Genomic DNA, 17,571 nt, shown 5'->3' on the forward strand with positions numbered 1-17,571 from the left:
AGACATGGGTTTGCTAATGGAAATGTAAAGACCATGAAGTATTAGAAAATCGCAGGGTCTCTTTAATCCCGGAGAATGGACACAACATACAGCTTTGAGGCACATTTCAAACAGCAACTGCAAAAGCTGTGCCAGGTAGGAGCTTCCCTTCAACTCTGAGTCTGTTCTCTTTGAAATGCGACAGCCTTTTCCTCTAAGAAGGTGCAGAATCCCCAGTCTGGTCTTGGCACAGCTGCATTCTCTTCTCCCTCTGTTAAAGACAGAAAAAATATCTATAGGGACAAGAGTTACCACATGCTGGGCTCTTATATCACCACAGCACTAGGTCTAGAGTGTCTGTGGGGATCAGTCACTGCCATAAATGACCAGTGGTCAGAGGCACCACCAGGCAGAGCTCCTGTGTGCACATTTTCTTGTGGATGCTGTGAATATGACAGCACTGAAAGAGGAAAAAAAGTCACTGTTGTCACAAAATGCCATTTTCTCATCCAGACAGAGTTGCAAAACAAAATGAGGAACCACACATTTGGAAAGCTGATATTACGACTGCTTTTCAGAGTTTTAGATGCATTTTTTTTTGGGGGGGGGGGCGGAAATAAAGTGGCACAAGTTTACACTTATTAAGCTTGAAAGTCTTGGCCACACCATGCATTTTTATATACATATATATTTATATATTTTAAATGACAGTCTGATACTGAAATCATGATGGCCACAGGGGCTACCTACAGATAAATATACACATATTTACAGCACTTCCTGTGCTGGAAGCATCTCAGATGCATCAAAAATACCAGGAACAAAACTTGTCTAACAGTGTGTCCTGTCTTCCCAAAACAATGAATCAACTGAATTCAAGTTTCCGTAAACCAGAAAATGGAGAATATGAGAACAAAAAAAGATACAGGACATAAGCTAAGATCTCTTTTATCTCTAGCTTGCAGGAAGATGGCTTAAAATGCACCCTCTGTGGAAGAGTGGAGAACACGATGCTGCGTTTGCTATTGCATTTGCTTATATGCACTCAGTGGGCTTTTCTATTATCTGTGGGTGCTCTCACGGTACAGAAAGGAACTAGGGGCAAGGGGTGAGGACAGCTGCTCTCTTCTGTCTGGAGATAGTCTGAGACACAGAGGAGGATCAAATGAGCTGGGTGATGGCTATCAACAGGAGCCACAGAGAGGGCTTCTTCATCCTACAGCTTATTTAGCAGCCTGCACCATTCCTGACAGCGAGCTCCAGAGATGATGAAGCCAAAAATGAAACAACATCCTCAAGCAGTTTAAGGGCAAACAAAGAAGCACTGCACTCAGTGAGCGGCAGCACATGGTGGGAGCAGAGTCAGAGTCCGGAGGTAAAACACACTTAGAGATAAGCCCTTGCCAGCACTAAGATGCCACATTGCAGGAGCAGCAGCAGCGTTAACAATATGCTGCGGTAGCATCCAGTCCTGTGAAGAGCTACGCAGGCTACAAATCCAAAATGTGGAAATGGACCAGACCAGGGTGTGAGGCTCATGCAGATGTGGGCATTTAGGAATGCTCTGCTAAGCAGTGAGGAGCAACCCCACCAGCTGCTGCAAGCACTTGCCCTAAAGCCTTGGGAAAATGAATGTGAGCAGGTAGTTCTTAATGGGGTTTTCAGGACTTACCTGACAAGCTACTTTCGAAGTTTCTTTATGAAGCTGACCTCATCGCGGTTTCTAATGCCGTACCTGAACAGAGAATTATGCTGTTACATGCTAATTCCCCAGGAACCACTGCCTTTGGCTGACATCCTGTTGGCCTCCTTTTGCCCCTGGGGAGATGGACTCAGACTGCCGTGCAGAACAAAATCAAGTTCTCACCGCATGAGTAGACCCTCCTGCCAGCACTCCAGGATGTGATGATCTGCCTTTTAAACTGCAATACACCCCCCAGCCTACTCATGGATAGATCTTTCAAGGAGATTTGCCTTAGGTGGAGCTGTCTTCCTAGGGATTTTTCATGTTTTTGTACAATCTGTTGGAGAGAACTCCAGCACCACCCTCTATGTTGGACTAGATGAAGACCAGAGGTCCCTGGGCCCCTGGCACAGCGGCACAGATAAACCCATGCCCATGTGCAGGCTGCATGGACAGCGTGAACCCGAGCGGCTGCTGCCTTCCTGCTGCCTCACCGGGCCGGGAGACCCCTGCCCACTCACTCTCTCAGCTTCTTCCTGTCATCTGCCAGCTTCTCTCCGGCGTAGGTTAAGTGGTAAGTCCTCCAGATGTATTTCCTGGGGGGGAAAACACGCAGGGGCTGCCCCACCAAGGCGGCGCGGGCGGGTGAGCGGGCAGCGCTCGGCAGCCGCGCGGCCGCACTCACCAGCTGAGGTGCTGGACGCCGCCCTGCCGCGCCTGCCGCAGCTGCACGTGCCGCCGCAGAGCCTTCTTGAGGTCCAGCACCGAGGCGTTCTGCACCACCACCACGGCTGCGGGAGAGGCCTCAGCGCCTGACACCTGCTCCTGGCGCCCCGACCACCCTTCACCCCAGTCCACTCGGCTCCTGCTCCCGCTACCCCCGACCATCCCACATCCCTGTCCACCTGGCATCCCACTCCCAACAAACACCCCTGCCCACCCAGCACCTGCACCCACCCTGCATCCTGCTCCCGACACCGCTGCCTTCCTGGCACCCGCTCCCGACACCCCTGCCCGCTGTCCCGCTCACGGCGCCCTGTCTGCAAAGCGCCCGATCCCACCGCCCCTGCCCTCGCCGCAGCCCTCCCTGCACCCCGCGCCGCCCCCCGTGCCCTCGGCCCGTCCCGCCACGCACGCACGGTCTCGCCGTCCGCCTTGCACACGCGCACGGTCATGGCCTGTCCGTACTCGAGCGCCACCTGCGAGCCGATCTCCTCGGGCGTCACCTGCGGGCGGCAGCGCGAGCCGCGGGGGCCGTGACCCGCGAGCCGGGCGGGCCGTGCCCCGCGCGCCGCCCGCCCCGCGCCGCCCGCACCTGGGGCGGCAGGTCGCAGAGCAGCGGGTCCTGCACGAGCCGCGCCAGCGCCGCCTGGAAGAGCTCGAGCACCTCGGCGTGCGCCAGCTCCTCCTCGGCCTCCGCCATCGCCGCCGCGGCCGGAAGGGGCGGGCGGGCGCCGCCATGCTGCTCTTCTGCCCGGCCTGCGGCAACGTCCTGGTGGCCGAGGAGGGGCCGCGCTGCCACCGCTTCGCCTGCACCACCTGCCCCTACGTGCGCAACGTGACGCGCAAGGTGCCGCGCGGGACGGGACGGGACGGGCCGGGGTGGGGGGTCCCGCGGCCGCTGAGCGCGCCTGGCCGCCCGCAGGTGACGAGCAGGAAGTACCCGCAGCTCAAGGAGGTGGACGACGTGCTGGGCGGCGCGGCGGCCTGGGAGAACGTGGACTCCACGGCGGGTAGGGCCGGGGCCCCTGGCCGGGCCGGGCCGGGAGGGGGGTGGCGGGTGCGGGCCGGGGGCCGCGGCCCCGCGCGGCGCTCACGGCCGCCGCCTCGCCCGCAGAGCCGTGCCCCAAGTGCGAGCACCCCCGCGCCTACTTCATGCAGATCCAGACGCGCTCGGCCGACGAGCCCATGACCACCTTCTACAAGTGCTGCAACGCGCAGTGCGGGCACCGCTGGCGGGACTGAGCGCGCCCGCAATAAAGGTGCTCGTGACCCAGCCTGGCCTCGCGTGCTGCTGTGAGGGGGGCGCGGGGAGGCCCCTCGGGGCCGCCGCGGCGACGGGGCGGGAAGGGGCAGCGGCCAGGCCGGGCGCCGAGGCCCTTATCCTGCCAGGCACGGGGGTTGCACTGAAATCACCCTGAAACCAGCGCTGCGCCCGGGGGGAGCCCAGCGCGCAGCCCCCCCGAAACCACGGCCTGGAATCCTGACCAGAGAGCTCCGAGCCTGAAATGGGGAACCTCAGGGAACAGCCATCATGGGGGAAAACGCCGCCTCTGTGGGGATAAGGGGAGGGGGGAAAAGGACTTCCCTGTGCTGGGCTGCAGCCAGAAACCAGCATCTTCCTGGAGCAAGTTGTGTGTGGACAAACAAAAGCAAATACTCCGGTTAAACTCTTGCAAAAGCTACAGAGCTGAAGGTATGTGTAAAACCAGGCAGGTGGAGCAGGGGTTTAGCACTGCAGCCCTTTCTTTTGGAGAAGAGGCCGTGTCAGGCTCAGTATTTCATCTCCAGCACAAAAACAACACGAGCATTTTGAGGAAAGAAAAATTCATTTTTTATAAACACCCCAATTATAGGTTATTGCCTGCCAAAGTAATCTTGCATAAGAATGCCTGCCAAAGAACCAGTGCCAGATCTAAAACAAAAGAAAACAGCATTACACAAAATACTGTGTGTTACCAGTGCACCTACATAGCAAGGAATAGGAGGGCAGCACAAGCATGGATGTGATTTCCGCACTTTGTATTCTCCCCTGAGGGATTTGACAACATACACTGCTCTGGTCAGACTAGCAGGGCTGCACAACTGAAGATTTATGACAAGTATGGTCTGTCCTACACTTTTTTTTTTTTTTCCCCTTCATCAACTTTTATGCTTTGCACTGACATCAGCTGGCTTCTCTCATTGCTCTGTGAGAACTAGCAAGGCATCATAAACTGACTGGAAGCAGGAACTGATGTATCAGTGAATGAAAACAAATAGGTAGGATGGAAAATCTTAAAGTAACTTAAAGGTAGCAAATGCAGGAGGAGGTGATGAACTGGCCCAACAGGCCTGCAGCAAAGTGCTAGATGAATGTGTTTGAAAGGGCTTATTGCATTTGACAGTATCTTGCATTTTACTAAGATGGGTCTGGATAGGTTCTTCATGGCTACTTGTTTTAAGATTTTAGCACAGCATAGACGCAAATTACTACAGAGGTCTCAGTCAAAGACAAAACTCAGGTCACAGCTGTGAATAATGATGATCAAGATGATAGTGTTATTCCAAGAGGAAAATCCAGAAAGAAGCCTAAAAGGGCAGGTAAGCGATCAAGACAATCAAGACACATGAGATTGAATTCCCTCTGGACTGGTGGTGAGGTCAGGAGTTCAGTAAAGCTAAGCAGTCTGTGAGGAGCATAGTTGAGTTTGCAGAAAAACCCAAAAGATAAAGCAGAAATTGTGAAGTGTAGGCTGTACAAGCAATTAGAGCATGTACTTAAAATACGATGAAATAGGACTTGCATCTTAATGTTAGATTTTATTCTCAGTATATACATTCAAAAGTAAAAAGCATAAATAACTTTCTTACTTAAAAAAAAAAGCACAAATGCATTAATGGTCACTTCTGCCAGCTAAAACCAAGTTAACATGTGTCAGCCTAACCTTTTATACATGGATCATCTGTACCCATTTATTCCAATTAACTTCACAGGGGAACACTCTTCCCAGCCTGAGAGTGCAGTCTATGGTAGGCTCATAGTATATTGTTGGGTTTTCACTCAGTTTGGGATTGTTTAGCTCTTCTTCCACAACTGGATGAGAAAAAAGAGACACTACTGTTGGCTTTTTCATGTAGAATCGTTTAATGCAACCAAGGGCTTCCAGACCCTGTAGAGAAGGGAAAAAAAAATCACATGCTTTCAGCAACAAAAGTTGCACAAAAAGACATATTAAATGCTATTCTAACCATACTGTTTTCAGAAACTTTAGACTTTACGTTAAGTGACTCATCCCTCTTATCCCTGGAGAGCGCAGCGTATGGCAAAGGTTACAGTGGAACAATGCAAATTCACCTGACTATGTGCTCAGTTATCATTTTGTTGTCAATTACAGTATCTATTCAGGATCAAACCTTCCAGCACAATGGTTGACATCTGGATACAGAATGCATTTAACAACAGATCTGCAAGGTTTAGGACCAGTTATAGATCATTTCAGTGCTGCTGTATATGGAATTCCAGACTTCTGGGTTGCTTCTTGCTGAAGGGCTGGCATTTGTTCTCACAGCCACACTCCGCACAACAATGTATGTACTGTAAATATCCAGTGTGTATTTGGTGATCTTACCTAGATAGGCACCTAGATTTATTATGTGTACTAGCAAGTATTAACTTGCATTAGTACCAAAATGAACCTGCTTTCTGAATCAGTACAGTCATTCAGTGAACAGTGGTACAACATCCTCCATCCTCACTGCTAAGAACCTTACTTTGTCTTTGATTAATCTGCACTGAAGGGAAAAGGCCGTTTTTCATGGGCCGTTGTCAACTGCCACCCGTTGCCCTGAAACTGCCAGCGTGCTGAGCGCAGGCCAAGGGTGGAAGGTGACCCAGGTTAAGTTGCAGTGGCCGCGGGTTCACATACCTGCAGTATCTCCAGGACGGCGACGGGCTGCAGCACTCCCGTGTAGTGCTGCAACAGCGCGCGTTCCGTTACGCCCGGTCTTGTCATGACGTGGTAGAGCACAGCCTCCATCATTCCCTTGCACACAGGCTTATTCAGAGTCCCATCCACAATCCTCCACGGTCTCCCGAGGAAGCAGACGTTCTCGCAGGCCCTGCAGAAGATGGGGAGTCAGCGCCCTCAGTTGCTACTTTGATAGTGAGAAATGCTGCTGGCTGCAGCAAGACTCCTCCTCCCACTCCCTGTCCTAGCAGGCAGGAACGAACACTTGCAAAGAGGTCCTTGTCTTTTATGCAGAAGGACCTACCCTGACCTTAGTGCCTGCTGGGTTTTCCTGATGGGAATGATTCTTCTGGCTAGATTTCCCATCAGCTACTGTTTACTAGAGAGTCTTACTGCAAAACCTCGTGGCAGTAAAATTATTTGTGGAGTAAGATTATTTTTTGCTCCTTTGATATTTGGAATTCATTGCTTCTTGAAAACAAACAGGTACCAAAGAGATAAGCAGCATTAACAGAGACAGTCAAAAAAAAAAGGTTCTCCGTCTTCAATAGCCTGTGACCATCAGAAGATGAAACTAAAATCACCAAAACATTTCCTTGGAGAAGTTATTTTGGTCATGCTAAATGTTAGCTATTCCACAGACGTCTCCTACTCACCTGTCCCGGGCTGCCTGAGATAGGTCTGTCACAGAACTTCCTGGAAAGAAAAGGACATGAACGTTGTATGTAAGGTAGCTCAAACTCTACACCTACAGTGCAAGGAAAATAAAAGGTGGCTAAGCTGCAAAAGACAATGATTTATGCTAGAAAATAACACCAGCAAACTGAGCCATGTGTTACTGGCAGTTGCATGGGGCTTTCTGAACTTCCCCTCTGCATTTATCTGTCTGCAGGATCTTCTCTCTCTCCGCAGCTGTTTGTTTAGCCACATCTGTCTACTCCAGCTACAGCTTTTGTGGCCCTGTCCCAGATCACAGCAAAAAGTTGTATTCCTATAATCTTGCTACATGACTGACTGATGGATAATTACAGGGATTGAAAATGAACCAAGTTTTGCACAGAGCGATGCAGGGTCTCTGCTTGCAAGCACTCACGTAGGTTTAACCTTACTACTCCTACCAGCAAAGCGAAGCTGAGCGGGAGACTGAGCAGCTGCAGACCTGTGAGTCGATGCAAACTCGAGAGCTCAGCAGGGTTCAGGTCTGATGAGAAGGCAGTGTGCGACTGCCACGGTGCATTATGACATGGGCTTTAATTACACAATTACTTAATTTGGGGTAATTCCATTGCACCCAGAGGCTAGCAGCTTTGGCATAAGCACGTTTTGCCCTCCTGTGTAAACCCTTCTGAGTAAAGCAGTTGTTAAGCAAAGGCTGTAGACTAAAGCTTTAATGGCAAAACCAAGTCCAACTCAGCACATGAATGTGTGAGGACAACAGAATTCCACACCATGGATCTGACATGGAAGTCAAAGAAACCCTAGCAGGAGCTTTCCAAAAGGCTTTCTTTACCCCATTTGACAACTTGAGCACTTACACTCCATTTGAAGGCAAATGGAAAAGAAATGCTGCTCAGATGCACCTGAAACATTATTTAAAAAACAGGAACTTGAGAACTAAGATTCAACAAGGATGCAAATTTTGTGTTTTGGCAGACACATAATGACTGAGCTAAAAGCTTGGCGCTGCAATCGTGCAACTGTGTGTCATCCTGCACGTTTAGATTTCTTTTTTCTTTGCTTTAATTCAGTGGTACGCAGGATATACCACTTGACAGTTGCCTATTTAGGACATGTGATAATGTTTTAAGACCACAGATGTGTAGTACAAGCACATATGTCTTGGTAAGTGCCAGATGGACTTCATAAGTATGACTGGTAAAAACTGTAAGCTTAGTATAACAACTAATTAGGACTTTTTCCCCTCCTAAAAATAGAGTTAATTAAATCAAGAATACATTAGCAGTTTTACATTAAGCTGCTGAAGTCTGTGTTGTTTAGGCAGCCCTGAGTCGACAGCCTGTAGGAAGGCTCCGTTAAACACCACTAAACTCTGGATTGCTTTGTACTGACTCACGGGACATGGTGCAACTGTCAAAGCAGAGGAATGGCACATATTAGCAAAAAACTTCACAGGCAATCTCAAGTCAAAGCCAATAGGAACAAAAACAAAATAAAACTCTCCAACACAAAATCTGAGGTAGTTCTTGGCATGGACTACTAGCTATTAAAGAACACTAGCAGTAAAAACATAATAAAAATGAAGTCAAACTTGGTCATAAAAGAGGCTGTTAATCTCACTGACACATGCCATTTGCTGGTGAATGGTTTAAGGGCTTCACAGCTTTCAATCATTGATGTTCTAGTCAAATGTAAACCAGTAGCACTGGATTTGCTAGTTCTAAAGACATCTGCTCTTTGTGCTGAATCCAGAGAAGAAAAACCTCAAAATCTAAAGATCTACATCTAAAATCTTCATTCATTAAGACATGAAACATGTTTCTAAGAAAAGCCGATTTCTGAATTAGTCATGAATACTCCAGCAGCAGGTCTGGGAAGGAATCTTTGATGTATTTGAAGCCTCTGTCACCTTCCAGATCAACTAGTGCAATGCCACTTTTTCTGTGAGAAATTAAAACCCCTCTCAGTGGTGTTTGTCTTCACAAAAGACCTTGTATTTGCCTATAAAATGTAGTACCTGTTTGGGATCAGCACACGGTGATCTAGTTTCTATGCCTTACGTGCAGAACTACATACCTGAAGAGACTTCGGGGTTCTCCTGTAAATGGGAAACCTCATCATGCTGCTCCTGGGAAGGATTTTCAAGGCCAGGGAGCTGCTTCTCCTGCTCAGTGCTGAGATCATCATTCTCTGCTTGAAGATCTTTGTCCTCAAAACGAGGTCTGTCTTGTTCCTCCTGAATGTCCACACTGGCAGCATCTGAAGCACATGCTGAGTCTTGAGCTACAGGGTCTGCCTGCCCTCCCGAGGGGTCTGTTTCTTCATCAGCAACTGAAGTGTCCCTTGTTTTAACAGGAGCAGTAACATCTGTGTCAGAGTTATTTTCACTTGCACTTTTCAGACCGCTCTGTGGACCCTGGCAGAGTTGGCTGCTATCTTGTAGCTCATCGTTTTGAATCTTAAGTCTCTTCTTTGGAGGTTCTTCATCACTGACACATTTTATGTCATTTACTGGCTGTTCCTCCTCGGTTAAGCACTCCTCCCCATTCTTTGGTCCTGGCTGCAGATAATCCTGCTGCGTGTCTGAGGCAGTGGTGTCTGTGCCTTGCTCACCAGAATCATCTGATTTATTCTTCAGACATACTGAATGTAGTAGCCATGGCTTGGCAAATATTATTGCAACCAGTCTTACGGAATGGGCTCCTACTTCTAAAACTTGTTGCATTTCGATGAGGTCCTATAGAAGAAAAAAAAAAGTTTTATTAGCTTGCACTGCAAAATAGCACTATATCTCAATATCATAGATTTCCAATCTTTAACTGGCAGCAAGAAAAGATAAAGAGCTTATTGGGACACTCGGCTTACATTAAATGAAAAGGGAAAGCTTTTCGCTTCTGAACATGCGCTCTGGTACCTCTCACTTTCTGCAACTGTTCCTTCCTAGCTTTGACAAAAATTTGCCATCGGGTCATTGGTATATTATCTGTCTATGTATCTTTTTCAATTTATATTTACGTCATACAGTTTGGGAGATTGTCCTGTTCAAGAAGAATACTAAACACAAACACATGCATGCACAGCCACGCAGCTGGCTATGAAACCACCTGAAGGTACTGCTGCAAATTCCTGGTGTGTTCAGGTCCCGTTTCTTCATAGCTGCAGAAATGTCTGCACAGTTCAGCTTTGCCAATCCCAAAGTGGGAAGTTGCCTCTATTGCATTACGGATCTCCAAAACAGCAGCCACATCTCTGGGACTGTAGCCATAACACTCTGTACACTCACGAAGAAAGCCATCAACTTCGTAATTTTCTTCTTGCACTTTTATCAGTCTGGTGAACGTTTTAGGGAGGCAAGAGACTCCCACAGCCATCTTATCAAGCAGAGAAGAATCTGCAAAGCAAATAAAAAGCAAGTGTATATGCTGTGAAGCATATGCTGTTATTGTGTTGTGCTCTATGGAAAGATAAAAAACCTGAAACAGGTAAGAGGTTTTCTAGATGATCTCAATTAAAAATACAGCTCAGCTTTTTGTGTTCATTACTGCAACTCCTCGTTCTGCTTTACACATCACCCTCTGAAAAGATCTGTAGAAGAGCGAGCTGGTTTACAAGGGCCTGTCCTCACATGGATGCGAAGTATCAGTGAAAGACACTGTAGGCTTACTGGTGTTGTCTCCAACGCTCTAAGTTGATGAGGAAATCATCTTTTTTCTCCCCTCATAGAAGGCCAAGTAAAGAGCCTGTGGCATGAAAAATCTATGGAGAACCCTATTAATCAAAATATGTGGTGGATGACAAGTTGACCATGAGGTAGCAGGGGGCCCTCGTGGCCAAGAAGGCCAATGGAATCCTGGGCTGCATTAAGAAGAGCATCTCCAGCAGGTCGAGGGAGGTGATCCTGCCCCTCTACTCAGCCCTGGTGAGGTCGCATCTGGAGTATTGTGTCCAGTTCTGGGCTCCACAGTACAAGAGGGATGTGGAGCTGCTGGAGAGAGTCCAGCGCAGGGCTACAAGGATGATCAGGGGCCTGGAACATCTGCCCTATGAGGAGAGGCTGAGGGAGCTGGGCCTGTTCAGCCTGGAGAAGAGAAGGCTGAGAGGGGACCTGAGCAGTGTCTAGAAATACCTCAAGGGAGGGAGTGCAGAGGACGGGGATGGTCTCTTTTCAGTGGTGGCCACTGATAGGACTAGAGGAAATGGCCGGAAACTGAAACACCAAAAATTCCATAGGAACTTAAGGAAAAATTTCTTAACAGTGAGGGTGACAGAGCACTGGAACAGGCTGCCCAGAGAGGTTGTGGAGTCTCCTTCTCTGGAGATCTTCAAAACCCGCTTGGACGCAGTCCTGTGCCACGTGCTCTAGGTGTCCCTGCGTATGCAGGGGGGTTGGACTAGATGATCTCTAGAGGTCCCTTCCAACCCTAAGCATTCTATGATTCTATGATTCTATGTAAAGAAGGGCAGAAAGCTACTGGCCAAATATGGTAAAACAGACAAGTTTCCAATGTCTTAGTACTATCAACATAACAAAGCACTTGAGCATAGTGTGTTTGGGGACAGGTCTATCACTGCACCAAGACTCACCCCATCTATACAAAGCTGAATCAATATAATAGCATTTTGCAGCACTGGATGATTAGAGAATAGTTTTGGCAGTGTTCCTGTTTGCTCCCCACCCTTGTATCTGCAGGTGCCTTTATATGGTGCCTTCTGGGGCACTCCTGACAGCTACTCTTCTTTGACAGCCAAGAAAAGAGGAGTCCAACTGTAATGAGCTGTGGCTAAGCAGGCCTGCAGGGTGTGTGAGGTAGGAGAGACCTGAAAAGATATTTCTGTTTTACCTCTATCGCAACAGCAGTGGCAATGGACAGGGGCAGCACCAGCCAAAGGAGAGTGCTGGCAAAAAAATGCAAATTATGCAAATTATCAAAATGTTTAAATTACTATACCTAAAATGGCAGAGATTAAACACCATGAAGATGTTTCTAGGAGACAAAATAAATGTGAATTTCTGTCCAAGGATCTCTGAAAAGATCTTTTTTCTTTACCAAAGGGAAGTTCTTACTATAACATAATAGCGGATTGTAAGTTGTAAAAGCGACTGAAATACTTCGTAAAGGGATGACAAAGTTAAAAAACTAACTTCTTTGGATTAATGGTTTCACAAAACATGATATACAGCCTAAAGCTTATTACCACAAAATGTCCCTCCTTAAGCCAATTACCTGTTAGTTCTAAATGAGGAGAAAAAGCATTGCAAAGCAAACCACATGGTCTAACGAGGAGGAAGAAAAATGTTCCTGTTACAAGGCTTTGCTCAAATCAGTTCCTCAGCTCATGAATTTTCTATCGTGCCTCTTCCAACCTACTTCTGTGCAAGTTGGGCTATACAGAAACTAACCTGGATAGCTGAGTCTTCCTGGCACGGGAGTACATCGCAGCTTAACCTTCACTTGGCAGGAGTTAACCACAATGTTGTCACTGGGGCTCAGGTTGCGTGTGCTGACAATTCCAGGCGCGTAGTAGCCTCTCATCAGCAAGTAATTGGTATGAGATGCTTGACGAGCTTTTACTTCTATTCTCCGTTTGCCTCCAGAATTGTCATCTAAGTCATCATCCTCCTCTTCCTCCTCCTCCAGTCCTTCTTTTCCCAAACTACAGCAAACAGAAACATTTTGTTTAGGGGTTCGTTTTTTTTTTTTTCATTTTCCAAAATAATAACTTAAGTGACTTATTACAAAGAGCAGAGGAAGAGCATATGTTTTTCTGTATCCTAGAATTTAGTCATGAACAGCTGTGGATATGTCGATAGCAGGCTAATTTACAGCGCTGAGAACAAGCAGCAACAGAAAGGATAATCCTGTGCAGGTCCTTGGAAAAGGAAACACTCGTTTTGTCAGCATTTTGAAAGGAACCCAAAATGTTTCAGCTCACACTGCTAAGGCTCTGGTTCAGGATGCCCTTCATCACGAGAGCACACATGTCAGAGCACAAAGGCCGAGACCATAAAGGATAGTGCAGCATAGAGCAAGCTGTTTTTAAGGAGGGAGATAAAAACAATTTACAGACCACACGCTTCAGTTACTAAAAAAAAATACACAAAAAACACAGACACTGCAGACAACCTCAAACATGGGAGCAATAGTAAAAGCCTGGATGGACTTGCCAGGGGAACAGATTTAGTGAAACCAAAACTATTTCCTTCCAGGACAGAACATGAGCCCTGTTGGATAAAGGTGAAGTGGATAATTTCCAAAAAAACTTGATCTAGCTCTGAAGTTGCCTCTGCTTTAAGCCGATTAGGCCAGAGACAACCAGAGGCCCCTTTCCAACCTTTACTAAGATGATTTAGACCCTAAGTATCTTCTAAAATCTTCATAACCAAAATAAACGAACAATTAGAAAAACTAGTGTGAATCCATGACCAGTTTTAAAACAGGACTCAGATGCCTGTATTAGCAACTGGGACTTGTCTAGGGTTCAGCCTTGTGTGTGTTTTCACTAATGACCTGGATGATAAAAGAGGGACTTTGCATATTAAGTTTGTAGGGGATATCAAACTGGAGAGGCTGTAAGTATGTGGGAGGACAGGATTGCAGGTAAGAGCTTTTCTAGAAAACGGGAGAAATGGCCTGGAAAAGAAGAGAAAACAATTTAATATGGAAAAATGCATACTGTGTATATCATATACTATGCACCTGTCTCCATCCTGGAGGGGAAACAAGCGACTAGGTAAAAGAAGAGAAGCTTGTTATAGTGAATCACAAGCTGGACATCAATCACTGAACTTCTTTTTTTTTTAATCCCTATCCTTGTGGCCATTCATCATCTTGGGCAGTATGAGCAGACATATCTATTTAATATGTGATGTCATTGGCATGTATCTGCCAACAGGAATACATTATTTGGCTTTTGACATCACAGTTCGGAGAAGAGTAATGAGATAAGGATCTAGATAACATAAAAATAAATAACTAAAGCAATGGAGATGGTCTGTTTTAAAGAATAGCAGATTATGGAAGAAAGCCTATGTTAATATATGTAATAAACTACTCTAAAGAGAAGAGATCATACTGTTTTTTCATGTATACTGCCAAGAACCAACAGGTTAAACTGCAGCAAGAGATTTTAGCTGCACACTAAGAAAACATAATGATAACAACAACAGTATTCATAAGATTAGACAACGTAGGGTGAGAATGGAATTTAAATTATTGGGTGCTTAAAAAAAAAAGAGAATAGGCAATGCATAGAACAAATACTGTGTAGAGTTTTCTCTGAAATGGAAACCTTGTTATCAATCCTTGTTAGCCCTTGAAAAGGGGTGGTGATGAAAGTGCCTGTGCAGCACACACTGCTCTCCTCATCACTTCAGCTCTGCTGGCAGTGAAGTGCCTGGCAATTTAAATGTCACGTACGTGAAGACAAATGCAGTCCAAGGCTATAATGACAAGCACTGAAGTGCCATTAAATCCTCAAAACGCTCCCTGAAAAATAATAACCTAAACAGTGTCACAGCAAAACATGAAAACAGGCTAAAACTAGAGCATAAAGCACTAATGCATGTCAGATCTCCTTCGGCCTTCAAATCTTATTCACAATGAAAACACTGGTGCTTACCTTTTGATCACTTCGTTCTCAACCATGGTGCTGTCCACCACCACTATCTGCTCTGGGATTCTCACATTCACAGATACAAGTCCCAAGGCAAACAGGGAAAGCATCGCCACGCACTGGCCTCCAGGCCCATCCATAGGGAATGCAGTCATGCTTTCTGAGGAGTTTGAGTCTTCATCTTTAAATGAGAAGCTATCCGGCTGGTCGGATTTTTCATTATCCTTCAGCTTCTCAAGGAATTGAAAGGATTCTGTACAAATTGTACTGGGAAATCTCCATGTAAAAACTCTGCACAAAAGAACAAGTTCAAACAAGCACACACCATTGATACTCTGTTCTTACTAGTCACAAATTTCAGTTCTCTGGTAGCACAAAAAGAATTCAATAGTTTAAGTTCCATGCTAATGCTGGTAACCATGAACCTTCTACACCTACTAGTACAGCTGTGTGGCCCAAATATATATATAGCAAATGTAAAGCAAAGATCTCATCTGCTGCTTCAGCATTAAATAAGTTTACAGTTAATGCTGCTTCCCCCATGCCAAATATCCAGGTACAGTGCAGCACAAAATTACTGGGGAGGAAAAGAAAGCAACCATCGGAATGACAAGAGGACTACAGAAATCTTTCCACTGTATCAAGAACTTCAGTGCTACGTCCCTGCTCTGTGACCCTGTGTGAAGGTTTGCTCAGCAAACTTGGCTCTGTGGCCTCTACAGCCCTAATTGCTAACTGCAAACAGGGCTAACAAACCTTGACGTTACCTTCACCTATTCCAACATGCTGGGCAGGTCCTTTGCTCTAGATCCTTCCTGCACACTGTCTCCTGCATGGCAAGCACACGTGGGTGCATTCTTGTGCTGGATCACACATCAGCAGTGAACTTCCTGACACCCACCTGTAGTAACTCTGAGAGAGCTGATAGGACATGGGCACGAAGGGCAAAGCTCGGCTTTTCTTGGGACCCAGCGTGTGGTTCACTCGACGGCGATTGACCAGGCTTCTCTTCTGGCACTCTCCGAAAGCCTTCACCAGAATGTCATCCTGGTACTCGCGGTACAAACGAAAAGTCTGCAGAGCAAAACCCCCTCAGTGGAAACACGCAACTGGCAGTTGCTATTGTAACTCCACTGGACACTTAATGCCACAAAAATGCGTTAAATACAAACGCACTGTTAGACCCACCCACCTGACATTTCCTTTAACTAAATGAAAATAGAATTACATGCCAGAACATAAATGATACATATGCATTTAGTTTTTATATTATTCTATTGCTTTTATAGGGTTCTAGGCTTTCCATAGCAAACACCAAATAAATTAACTAAATATTACAGACATTTAATATCCAAAATGGGATCAGGCTCCTGCTAGAATTATATATATTAAAAAACATTCCTGTGTACCACATCTGAGTGGACTCTTCCAATCGTTTTACCAGGAACACCTGTTTCTAAAAGCTTGTCTGATAGACATTAATCTCCAACTTCTAGTTTTTTTTCTTTAAGTACTTGGTACTTATAGGTGATCTAGGCCTAGGACCGTTTGTGATATCCAGAGCTTAATTCCAATTGCTCAAGCAAGCTCTGAATCATCATATAGTTTGGTCCATTGGAAGGGATGTGGAGTTCATTTCATATGATTTTTGGGGATTGCTCCAAACTCCCATCTTGCGGTCTTATCCTCACAGGGAAAGGCAACATATTGAAAGACTACTTGGAACACACGATTTTCTTCAAGCAGAAGAAAACAATACAGAATGGACCCAGATTTAAGCTTCTGAGTTTTTTTGTCTCCAATTTATCTCCTACTTTGTCAGAGTAGGATGGAGAAGCTCTTCAGAGTTGTATATGTGGTAAAGTTTAGTCTGGATACTGTACCTGAAAAGACTGGCAAGATTTCATCTGGTTATCAGAGAGTGCCAGAGTGCTCTGAATCAGATTCTGTAGCACCAGAAAATGAATATCATAGATGCTGGAGAAAAAAAAAAAAAAAAAAAAAAGCAGGAGAGGTTTTATTCTTGATTTTTGTGCAGGAGGTACCTAACTATTAACCTAGCACAAAAATTCTCTGACTCAATCAACTACTTCTAGAACAGATGTGTAAAGTTCAGTACATCTGAGAACTGTCAATACCAAGGATTTTGTTCCTTTTTCTTGACTTTCCAACCTAAACTTTTGTATCAGTTCAGATGATTTGACATAAAATTACATTCTCTCTAGTAACATTTTCCCTTAAGGTATAGCACCCACATAGGAAACCTCTGTTGTTGTCATAATGCTAACGGACCACCAGAATGAGGAAATAGTGAGATGGTCATCCCTGTTTTCAATTTATCCATTGAATCTATAATTGATACCACAGGTCCCTACAATCTTGAGAGAGTATTTTTCTATTAATAACTTTACACATTCAAGAAACAGCTGAAAAAAGGTACTAATTAGAAAAGTACACATACGAGCTTCACTGATGCAAGGGTGAACATGATCTTGGGGAGTCCTGATTGGAAAAAAGATGATAATACTGCTTCTCACCTGGTGAGACTGTCCTCTTTGGTGTTTTGACTTGTGTCATCTCCAATTGCCAAAACTCGAAATCTAGTTAAGGGAAGAGATAAGAAAACATTGCAACAAAAGTAACATGCCTTCTACTGGATCCGTGCCATACAGAGACCTTGGTTTTTTGTGATCCATGAAACTCAGAGGCTGACAAGTGCCACTGCTAATAAGGTATCTGTTGAAATATCGCCAACAGCCCTCAGCAGAAGTGTCAAAAATCAAATAAACTGTCCAGATCAATCTCCCTCACTCTACTAAGATATTTGTCCATAAGGGGAGATATACGTGGAAAAAAAAGACAGGAGAGAATCAGCAAAAACTTAGGTAAGATCACCCTGGACAGCAAGATTCGTACAAGAAAACTCATAATTTTTCCTTCACAGTT

The 17,571-nt window shown here is 45.8% G+C and overlaps 3 protein-coding genes across 3 annotated transcripts in view; 1 reads left to right on the forward strand and 2 right to left on the reverse strand.

Moving 5' to 3' along the window:
- Nucleotides 1–41: 41 nt before the first annotated feature.
- On the reverse strand, nt 42–3,105 carry SNRNP25 (small nuclear ribonucleoprotein U11/U12 subunit 25). The gene is made up of 6 exons (XM_088523139.1): nt 2,979–3,105; nt 2,799–2,889; nt 2,349–2,454; nt 2,185–2,259; nt 1,652–1,714; nt 42–250 (listed from the first exon to the last, which is right to left on the reverse strand). Exons 1-5 carry the CDS (start codon nt 3,084–3,086, stop codon nt 1,660–1,662), a joined length of 435 nt encoding a protein of 144 aa, XP_088379265.1. The 5' UTR covers nt 3,087–3,105; the 3' UTR covers nt 42–250; nt 1,652–1,659.
- A 1-nt stretch (nt 3,106) lies between these two features.
- On the forward strand, nt 3,107–3,665 carry POLR3K (RNA polymerase III subunit K). Its single transcript, XM_088523140.1, has 3 exons — nt 3,107–3,233; nt 3,309–3,396; nt 3,501–3,665. The coding sequence occupies exons 1-3, from the start codon at nt 3,123–3,125 to the stop codon at nt 3,626–3,628; spliced, it is 327 nt and encodes a 108-aa protein (XP_088379266.1). The 5' UTR covers nt 3,107–3,122; the 3' UTR covers nt 3,629–3,665.
- A 1,500-nt stretch (nt 3,666–5,165) lies between these two features.
- The window catches only part of GTF3C1 (general transcription factor IIIC subunit 1), a 44,050-nt gene continuing 31,644 nt past the window's right edge, over nt 5,166–17,571 (reverse strand). Inside the window, exons 28-37 of the mRNA XM_088523141.1 lie at nt 17,163–17,225; nt 16,509–16,602; nt 15,527–15,699; nt 14,632–14,916; nt 12,413–12,666; nt 10,116–10,402; nt 9,088–9,748; nt 6,990–7,029; nt 6,292–6,484; nt 5,166–5,535 (exon numbers count right to left, since the gene is read on the reverse strand). Of these exons, the coding sequence (XP_088379267.1) occupies nt 5,314–5,535; nt 6,292–6,484; nt 6,990–7,029; nt 9,088–9,748; nt 10,116–10,402; nt 12,413–12,666; nt 14,632–14,916; nt 15,527–15,699; nt 16,509–16,602; nt 17,163–17,225 (2,272 nt within the window). The 3' untranslated portion in view covers nt 5,166–5,313. The remainder of the gene's footprint in view (nt 5,536–6,291; nt 6,485–6,989; nt 7,030–9,087; nt 9,749–10,115; nt 10,403–12,412; nt 12,667–14,631; nt 14,917–15,526; nt 15,700–16,508; nt 16,603–17,162; nt 17,226–17,571) is intronic.

Source organism: Tinamus guttatus, unplaced genomic scaffold (assembly GCF_059628265.1).
Source record: "Tinamus guttatus ecotype Peru unplaced genomic scaffold, ASM5962826v1 Tinamus_guttatus_pri_ptg000172l, whole genome shotgun sequence".
Classification (NCBI taxonomy): Eukaryota; Metazoa; Chordata; class Aves; order Tinamiformes; family Tinamidae; genus Tinamus; species Tinamus guttatus.